Below are 10,268 nucleotides of genomic sequence, written 5' to 3'. Positions count from 1 at the left end.
CCGCGCACGACTGCCTTAGGCCGTAGCCTTACTGTTCCAAGCCGCGCACGACTGCCTTAGGCCGTAGCCTTACTGTTTATCTCATCACCGAACAGTGGCCATGTCGCGCACGACAGGCCATGGCCGAAGCCAAACATGTTTTGCAAATGATCTCTTTGAACATCGAGCAATCTGCCAGATTACTTCATAAACGCAGACACCAGTGGGGTTAATCCATCAAGGAAACTAATCTGTCACCAAACTGTTCTTGCAACCCAAATGTTAGTCCCAAATAGAATACGTTTTCTGGAAATCCGATTGTCGATCAAAACAATCAAAATCTGTTTTAAGCTTGTTATCCAAAAGTTTCAATCGGGAATCCAGAATACAAATTCTATTATATTTACACAAGAACTGAATTACAATATAATGAAATTACAAAACCGAAATGAGAACCGAAATACTAAATATGGATTTGTGAACCGAAACCCGTGTTGCACACGGTGTCCTTAAAACAGATTCACCGCCTACCGGAGGGTGTTGAGGTTACTCGGCGTCTGTCTCCCAGGATTGATCCGGCTCGGACCACGAACGTCGGAACACAACCGAAGAACGTCTTGGCGAACTAACTCAGCGTCTGTCTCTCTCTCACACTATATCAGAATGCTAGTGAATTCTTGGGTGAATTGGTGTAGAACTATGCTGTGAAATGCTCCTTTTATAGGCAAAGCTTGACCCTAATAATTCTGCCAGCCTTCAATACGTGGAGTAAATGGCAGAATGAATGGGGGAAAAAACCCCACAATGAATAGAGGTAACCCCCACCATGAATATGGGGAAGTAAAGGCCCCCCAATCCATTCAAATTTCCAACAAAAACATGTTTTTCTATGTTTTTTTGTATCTCTACTTTAGACACGCATTTTCAATGTTATGTATCGTTCTTTATTTGTCAATTCAAGTTAAACAGGTCAATAAATATGTTTGGGTTATTGTTTTCCGCAAAGTTGAATTCATTGGGCCTGTTTATATACTGGGTTCAATATCCAATATTTATTTGTGTGTGTTATTGTTCGAACCGTGCCTCATGGGCATGCACTAGTCCTCTTTCAAATATATAGATATTTGATACAATAATATATTTGAATTTCGAGTGTCGGGAAACTATTGGTTCATGAGTTCAATTCACTGCATAGAAGAGAACTTGAAAGTCGATGTATCTTGGGGGAGGAGTATCATTCAACCCTGTAGAAGAGAGGGTATATTGTTCTTTAGGAGGGCGCTATCACGTGTCTCGACTAACCCACGGGCTATTCTATACCTTTCTCTATTTATTTGATTCTGTAAATTTGATTGATGAATATTATTTATATTTATTATTCTATTAGAAAATTCCTATTGCATATGTTTTCTTCTCCAACAGTAAACCCACCAAACCCTAGCTGTTCTGTTTATTCTACATCACACACCACATCATCTTATGCTAGTTGTTAACAAAAAGTATAGAAAAGATAATCAAGATATAAACTCCAACAAAAATTGCTAGTTCTTAACAAAAAGTATAGAAGAGATAATCAAGATATAAACTCCAAACAAAAATTGCAAACATTAATGGAGGAATCTCCTAAAAGCAACAATAATTAATACTGCGTCAATTAACATCCCAATAAAGTGATGTGCCGAGTGTGGTGTGGGTGTGGGTGTGGGTGTTGTGTGTAATGGGAACAAAAGGAGTACAAAGGAAAAGACAAGAAGAAAAAGGGGAAGCAATGGGGATGGAGAATGTTACGTATAAAGAAAATTTATTTTAAAAGTACTTTGAAAATAGCAATCAATGGTTGAGAATCACTTTGATGATTGGGTCACACACATCAAAGTGAATTTCAACCATTGATTGCTATTTTCGGGGTACTTTCGGGATAAATTTTCTTTGTTCCTGGCATTTCTGGGATGGGGTTGCGGCAAATGGCAGATGAGAGGGTGGGTTTCGGCTGGAAAAGGGGAAAAAGGAGAAGTGAGGTGATGGTTGGTGGAGTATTGGTTTGGTAATAGTTTGGTTAGGATTGTAGTTTAGGATTTAGTTAGATTCAGGTTTCGGTAAAATGATCCAGGACAAACTCATGCACACAATAAGAAATTAACTTGCCGGATACGCACGCGAACAATCGATTATGGAATAAAATTTGATGTGACATAAATAATTTTTTTCACATTAAATAAACCAATGAGCAAAATAATATTTTTGTTTTGGAAATTATTACTCCCTCCGTCCCTAAATAAGTGTCCGGCGCGCAAAATTAGGCCTTCAAAAAAAAGCATTTGTGTCGTTAAAAAAATTAAATTTTTTTCACAAATCAATAGTTAGCAATGAGTTCTATTATATTGTGAAAAAAATTAATTTTTTTAATGAAAAATATGCATGTTTTGTAAAGTCTAATTTTGCGCGCCGGACACTTATTTAGGAACGGAGGGAGTATTATTTATTAAAAATACCGGGTCTTTACAAACTGGCCGTCTTGTGGTCTTCAAATAAAATCCATTGACAAATTATGGTTAAGATCCAAACCAATCATTTTTTTTAAAAGAAATCTTTCACAATATCTTTATAAAGCACGAATTTATCCAAATACCAGTAGATACCTAACCAAATTACCTTAGCGTAAAAGAAATTGGCTTGAAATTGGGGGTGGGGGTGGCACCCTCCGTCCTAAAATAATACTAGTTCAGTATTCCATTTCAGAATGTTCCTTACTAAGAGCATCCGCAATGTAATAATCAAAACTTGTCACGTCAGCTTTTGATTATTCATTTAGAGGGTTGCTAAAGTTAGCAATGTGAAGTCTCACATTGTTACTTTTGATTATTCAAATGCTCAAATTTGATTATTGATTAGGAGGTTGTTAACTTTGATTATTACAATGTGAGTATTTTTTTAAGCACACATTGCTAACTTTAACAATCTTTTGATTTTGATTATTACATTGTGGATGCTTTAAGTGTCCGTTTTCAAAAATTGATGAGTAAAGCTTGTGGAATTATTATTTCGTCCTTTTGAAATGGTAATGGTTAATGAGTTAATGGGTGAAAATAGAGGATAATTATATTGTTGAAAGTGGAGGTAAAAATCAAGATTATGTCTCCTTCATAATGAGGTCAAGTTCCGCCAAGTTTCTTATTTTTTAGGTACTTATTTCCCATTTTACATGACAGGTCATTCTCTCACAATACATCACATTTAATTCAAAAAATAAGTATTTATTTTCCTTAGCGAAATGGTGCCTAAGTTGGAATTACAAAATTGGACACATAAAAATGGATGGAGGGAGTATCAAGGGAAGAGGTAAAAAAATACAGTATTTAACCAAATAAGATGAAAAGAAAATGTTATTTTGATTTTGGTTGAATTGTGTAGCTTCCCAAATTATATGAAGTGCAAAATTACTAATTTGTTCTGAAGATCTGCTAATGAATCTTTCTTAGTTGATATATATAGCAATGCAACTTGATTAATAAACATTAGTGTAATATTGTAGTAAATCTTAAGGAGGATTTTCAGTTGTTTTTATGCGAAAAACTGATTATGGTAGAAGGAAGAAGGAAACGGTTATATAATTCAGTAAGTTTCCATAAGCAACTGAAAGAACTATCTCAAGTAGTAAAAAATTTATACTTTTACCCAATATTTTGAAAAATATCCAAAATAAAGTCGAAAAAGCCGTCTTTTGAGATTTTATCTTGGATATTTCCAAAATTTGATAGTTGAAGAACTAAATAGACTCAATTGGCAGTTGAGGGACCAAATAAACATAGATTAGATAGTTGAAGGACGGAATATCGGGACTTGAAGAAAAAAAGAAAAAGAAACGAAAACAATGGCATTAACGTAGAAGGTCTAGTCCAGTTTTATTAGTATTCAGTCCGGTCCAATTTTGGACCCCTCCCGTGGCCCACAACAACGATATGAATTGTTCATTTTGTAGAGCTCGTTGAATATGCCATCCACGCAAAAAATTAGCACGATCGAACATCAATAGGTACATGAACGAAATATATTTGTACAAGAAAAAAATAGTAGGCAAAGTTTCAATTTATTTTTTGCGGTCACATTTTTCTTGTGCAAATCTGTTTCGTTTATAAACCTATCGATATTCAATCAAGCTAATTTTTTTGCGTGGATGACATACTCGATGAGATCTACAAAATGAACGATTCCTATCGTTATTGTGGGCTAGAACAACTCAAAACTAGACCGGATTGGATACCAAAAAAACTGGTCTGGACCTTCTCCCGGCATTTACCCGTCTACTGCATGATAGAGAGAGATGTATTGTACGTAGGTTTGAATCCTTCCTCAAATCAAACCCTACTCCTCCTCCTCTTCACAATTTGTTCTTCAACTTAACCTCTTATTCCTACTGATTTCTCTCTGTGTGATGAAACGAGAACGTGACGCAGATCCGGAGGAGAAAATTGCTGAACGAGCCGAGGCTCTCTGGGAGCGATTCCTGCTGGAGAGGAGAGCGAAGTGAAGGAAAGAGAGAGAGTGCTCGAATACAAGTCCCTTATTCGGGATGCCGAGGAGAATTTAGATATTTGGGCCCTAACTCAAGACCCTCACGAGGCTCGCCTTGCCTCCCCTCCTCCACTTGATTTGTTCGAGGTTTCGTCGCCAAGCGTGGACCAGCCTCAAGCAGAAAAACTTGGCCTCCAAGGATCCGAGAGATTTCGCTAATACTCGGAACATCACTTTTCTGAATCGTAAATTGACGCAGTATTATTGCCTATAAGAGATTCCGCTGGTGTTTGCAATTTCTTGCAATTCTGTCTGGAGTTTATATCTTGATTATCTCTTCTAGTAGTATGCTTTTGTTACTTACATTTATTACCTTCCTGACTTTTACCCCTCTCCGGAAAGAGGACACAGACACCAAGTGGGTACAAACACTAAGTAGGTTAGGATCGCAATAAAGAAAACAAGAGGAGAGATATTATAGAACTGGGAATGGGATTCAGCACAGGAAGTTTGGATTATGGCTTCTTTAAAAGTGTTCTTTTTGCAAACTTGCCTAAAGCTCAAATTTTCTCAAAATTTGACCTAAAAGCAGGTTTTTGGCGTTGGACTTGATTGAACGCCGCATGAGCCAAATAAACCAAGACTGCTGATTTATTAATATGATATGATGATGATGTGTGTAATGTAGAATAAACAGAACAGCTAGGTTGGTGGGTTTACTTTCTTTCAATATTTTGCCGCGATGCGTCTTTCTTATTGAACGGGATCGGACCCGGTGATGTTGCCAAGCACCCCTGCCAAATGGGGTACCGAACGGTAGCCGGCCGTTCATCTCGGCACACGGGAAGGCTCAGATTGAATCTGAGCGCATACAAATCTAAACCGTCCATTGCGCGGTCAAAGTCCAAGCCGTCGATTCCAGAGATGAACAACCTAATCGGATCGGCCGCCCAGCACCACCGCCAAACACCCCCGCTTGGCAACATCTCTCAAACTCCATGAAGAGAGACGGGGAGAATTTGTCTTTGCAGTGATGCTCTATCCAGCCATTCTTGAACAAACATTCAAAAAGTTGCTCGTACGCTCAAAGCGTAAACTAAACTACCTTTCCAAATACAGAGATACTTCCAATATCTAGCAAATTAAGTTCCATGGCCATCATGTGAATATGATTACTAATAATAGGTGAAGGTCAGATGACAGAAGCATTCGACCACTAAAGCATGACATAAAACAATTTTTAGTCAGGCAGGCTAGGGTGTGATAATGCAACAAAACATAAGTTCTTTCTACGATTCAAAATTGTTGCTTCGTTTAACAGTGACAAAGTGATGGGGGAGTTGTTCACAAAGTCTAACTGAGACACAGAGAAGATAGTGGTTTTAATGAAATTAAATTGCACCAATCTGTTTCACAAAAGCAATTCAGAAATCAATAAACCCCCAATTCATGACATTATCCAAATTTATTAGAAAACCTATGAATAATATTTGCTCGCCAAAACAGTTCGCTATGAAGTGAATACCTGCAGTATCCTGGAACATGAGTTCCTATGCAAAAATGACGTAGACCAGTGCAAATCCATCTCGGAACGCATAGGTTTGAAGGAGAGACTCCCAGCACATAAATGACGAGATCTGGGCGACACTAGCAGTCCAAGCAAGCCTTTGTTCCAGCATTTAGATAAACCACAAAATTACATCCGGAAACAGTTTCAAGGGAGTAGTTTGGGGTAATTTGTGAAGAGAAATAGATAGGAAGATGAGAATAATAAGTGAAGGGAAATTTTAGCGGAAACCTTTCACAGAGAGACGGAGAAATGTTTTGAGACCCCACGAGAACAAACCCATGTTTCACGATAAGAAGGTAGGTACGGTTTTGACAACCAAAACTAGTCTTCCAACTAGCTCGACCTCTAACATTGCTGCAGAAGTTGGAGATTCATGAGAAGGTCTGCAACTCTTCACCAGCTGTATCAAACAATCTGTGTCAGCAGTATGCACATAACCTTTTGAGAAACCAACACTTTGTATGGTCATTATATCCTTTTGTCAAATGAATAAAGATCATTGCATGCAAATCCAACTGAAAGGTCCCCTAGAGATCAAACTGCATATGAAAAAATAAAATTTTCAAAAAATTAGAGATATTTCAATACTTCTGTTTTATGAAGAACATAGATTTTACAGCTGGTATACCTATCCAAGAACGAAAAAGTTTACATCCAGTCGCATGGTTTCATCACCTCAAGGAAAGTCGTAACTACAATCAGGTAAATGAAATGACAGCCAAAACGCCTATCCGAATATCTTCATCTTACATTGGACAAGGTCTGATACGAACATTTCAATGAAAATAGTGTTCTTTTTTTCCAACATTTATTGGTCCAACACGAGGCTCGATCATACGTATAACTGGTAGGCAGTAGCATACTTTTGCCTGACTTTTCTAACGTCCCAACAATGTTTAGTACAAGAAAGAAAGTGAATTCTGAGACTACACTTTTATGTTCAATGGCTAAGTTAATTCATGCATTTTCCAGAACCTGCCGGTTAAGAGTTGCTATATTGTCATATATAGCTCTCACGTTATGCATTTGTTCTACAATGATGGCAATTCAACTAAATGAATCATAGCAGCAAATCCTGTATCATTGAACAACTTATCAAGAAATAACTGTTTGATCTCGTTTCATGGCAAAACTAACAACTTATCTTTGCTTGCAAGTGTAAGGCTACTTACATCAATCATTCAAAACCCACATATGTGGGAGCTTCGTGCACTGGGTATGACCCTTTTTTTTGTTTGCTTGAGAGTTTTTTAGTTCAAAATCCAGAGAAACTTTACGAAATTTCAATCACTAAGGCCTTAAATAGTGGATGAAACATAAAGACGGGCAGGAAAAAGATAAGAGAGCCCCTACTGGAAGCACACCTAATATCAGTGAAGATTCAAAGAAATAAGTGCAAGCAATTTACATAGGTATTGTAACCAATTTACATAGGTATTGTAACACTTTGACCAATAACTGCCACCAAACTAAAATACTGAAATATTCAATTATTCATGGAGTATTTGTTTGTGTTCATCATTATAGATTTCACTGCCATTTGTGATTTCGCATCAATAGCTTTTCATGTGTTTACCCATTAGGATGATTATTTAACAACTTAACATAAGTTTTACCAAGAGAAAAGACCTTCTAGTGGAAAAAAAAATGCCTCATCTATAAAACAACCAACATCACAAGAATATAAAATCACGATATCATAGTATAACCTCGAGCAAAATTACGAGGAAAAGGCAAATGTCATGTTAAAGGTGAAACTTGCTCCTAAAGGTGAAAACATAGAACCTCATAAAATCCTTCCACATAACTTGCACAAGCATCCATAATCTGACAACTTCAAATCATTCCCTTAAAGCTTGGGACACAGCCTTACCATCCTCCCTTGGCAGAAGACTCTGGATCATTTTTAAAAAATCGCTATCCTCACCCTCGGCCGCAAGTAAATCTACTAATATGGACATGGTAGATACATCTGGTTTGAAATTCCTGTTGATTATTTCTTGCAGAAATATCTTAACCTTGTGTTTGTCTTCCCTCTTCAGGAATGCCCTGACCACAATATTGTAAGTCACATCATTTGGTGGGCACCCATCTCCCTCCATTTGCAAAAGTAACTCCTCAGCTTCATCTACCAAGGCCGCCTTACAAAGTCCACTAATCATTGTTGTGTAAATCTTAACATTGGGTTTCAAACCTTTAGCTAAGAAGACACTAAAAACTTTTCGAGCATCTTCAATCTTCCCTGCTTTGCACATGCCATTAATGATGACACTATAAATAACAATATTAGGAACTATTCCTTGATCTTGCATTGAACGAAACACCTCTACTGCCTTGCCAATTTTTTTGTTTTTAAAGAATCCGTCTAATAAGATTGAGTAAGTTAGAATGTTAGGTGTTTGACCGCTACACATCATCTCGTGAAACATATGATCTGCTGCATCACATCTCCCTATGTGTAACAACCCCTTTAACATAGAGTTGTAAGTATCAGTAGCAGGTTTTAACCCTTTACAAGGCATTTCTCTAAAGAGATCCATGGCCTCGTCTATATTCATCTTATTGAAGAAACCATTGATTAAAATATTATAGCTATGGCTATTAGGCTCAAGGCCCTTATCAACAAGGGAGTTCAACACTTCTTTTGCTTTCTTTATTTGGCCTTGCAAACAATATCCGTCCATCAATACACTATAAGTGACAACATTGGGTTTCACACCTCTTCGAATCATGATCTGGAGTATGCCCTCCGCTTCTTCAGTCCTTCCCTCCTTGCAAAGTGCATCTATCAACATATTGAAGGTCACAACATCAGGGAAAATGTTTTGCTCCGTCATGTCACTCAATATTTTTGCGGCATCCTTCCCTCGACCTGATTTGCACAAGCCATCAACTAAAGAGCTGTAGGTCACCACATTAGGCATAATATCATAGCCTCTCATCTCCGATAAGAGCCGGAAAGCATCATCGAAATTCCCGTCCTTACTAAGGTTGTCGATGATTGTGTTATACATCACAACAGTGAGCCTATATTTCCATTTCTGCATACTCCTCAGCAAACGTATAGCCATTGTAGTGTCTCCTACTTTACAAAGCCCCTTTATGATCGTCCCATAGGTGATTTCATTGGGTTCGATGTCTCCATATTTTATCAACCTTACGAACAAATTCACAGCCTCAGAAGTCTTGCCTTCTAAAACATACCCATTTATCAGAGTGGTGAAGGTAGCCACATTTGGAGTATAACCACACTTACAGAAGATACCCAAGATAGCAAATCCAAAATCCAATCGATTCAAGCGGCAACAACAATTGATCAAAATATTCAGTGTATATTCATCAATTGGAATGCCCAACTCGTGGATTTCTTTAAACAGAGAAAAGACGGATGAATATTCCTTCATCTTGGCAACAGCAGTTAACAGCTGATTAAAATGGATCACTGAAGGCAGAGGTCGAAATCGGGCCATTTGACGGAACAAACAAAGAGCATGGTCGAGCTTGTGAAAACCCGTTTTAGATTTCTCCAGCAACAACTTCTGCAGTTGCTTCCGGTTCGTGATTGCAATGTCATCAGTGGGATTAGGGTTCGTTGAAAATTGAGTAGTATGAAACAAGAGTATATGATGATGGACAAACGGGTTACCTTTTCCATAGTTACGTGCTGTCGTTGTTGGGCTGAAAATCAAAGCAACACCAGCGATTCTTCTTGTTCTCATCTTGATTGAAAAGAGGTTTCTTTTTTCCGCAACAAGAAGCCTCTATCGTTTGATTGAGCCAAACCAGACAACTATGGGGAAATGACACAGTATAATAATACGGATAAACGGCGTCGTTCATGTGGTTTGTCGGAGAATCAAATATCCCTTGGGATGAGTTTGCTCATGTCATAATATTTGACGAGGTTGACTATTTGCAATTACAAATTTTCTAAGCATAATCCATGCTAAAATTAATGTTTCGGGGACAAAAATACCCTTTTAATAAATGGATAAAAATACCCTCAATGAAACGATGTCGTTATAGGTCATCTTCCTCTCTACTCTTCTTCCCCAACCCACCTCCCACCTACCAGTCTTCTTTTTTTTTTATCTGCACCTTTCACCTACATGTACCACCACCTCAACCGTCCCCTCCTCCTACTCCCCACCACCACCGCCGCCGCCGTTACATCCGCCACCGCAGCAATTGCCACCAACTTCGTTGT

The 10,268-nt window shown here is 38.0% G+C and overlaps 1 protein-coding gene across 2 annotated transcripts; it reads right to left on the bottom strand.

Annotated features, from left to right (window-relative positions):
• Nucleotides 1-5,865: 5,865 nt before the first annotated feature.
• Nucleotides 5,866-9,929, bottom strand: LOC131318036 (pentatricopeptide repeat-containing protein At1g63330-like). 2 transcript variants are annotated; one of them, XM_058347820.1, is made up of 2 exons: nucleotides 7,847-9,929; nucleotides 5,866-6,600 (listed from the first exon to the last, which is right to left on the bottom strand). In XM_058347820.1, exon 1 carries the CDS (start codon nucleotides 9,778-9,780, stop codon nucleotides 7,903-7,905), a length of 1,878 nt encoding a protein of 625 aa, XP_058203803.1. In that variant the 5' UTR covers nucleotides 9,781-9,929; the 3' UTR covers nucleotides 5,866-6,600; nucleotides 7,847-7,902. The 2 variants fall into 2 exon arrangements, with proteins under 2 accessions (XP_058203803.1, XP_058203804.1); XM_058347821.1 differs by having other exon boundaries at nucleotides 5,866-6,452.
• Between the last annotated feature and the right edge of the window lie 339 nt (nucleotides 9,930-10,268).

This window comes from Rhododendron vialii, chromosome 2a (assembly GCF_030253575.1).
Source record: "Rhododendron vialii isolate Sample 1 chromosome 2a, ASM3025357v1".
Classification (NCBI taxonomy): domain Eukaryota; kingdom Viridiplantae; phylum Streptophyta; class Magnoliopsida; order Ericales; family Ericaceae; genus Rhododendron; species Rhododendron vialii.
This window is presented reverse-complemented; position numbering and strand designations above follow the sequence as displayed.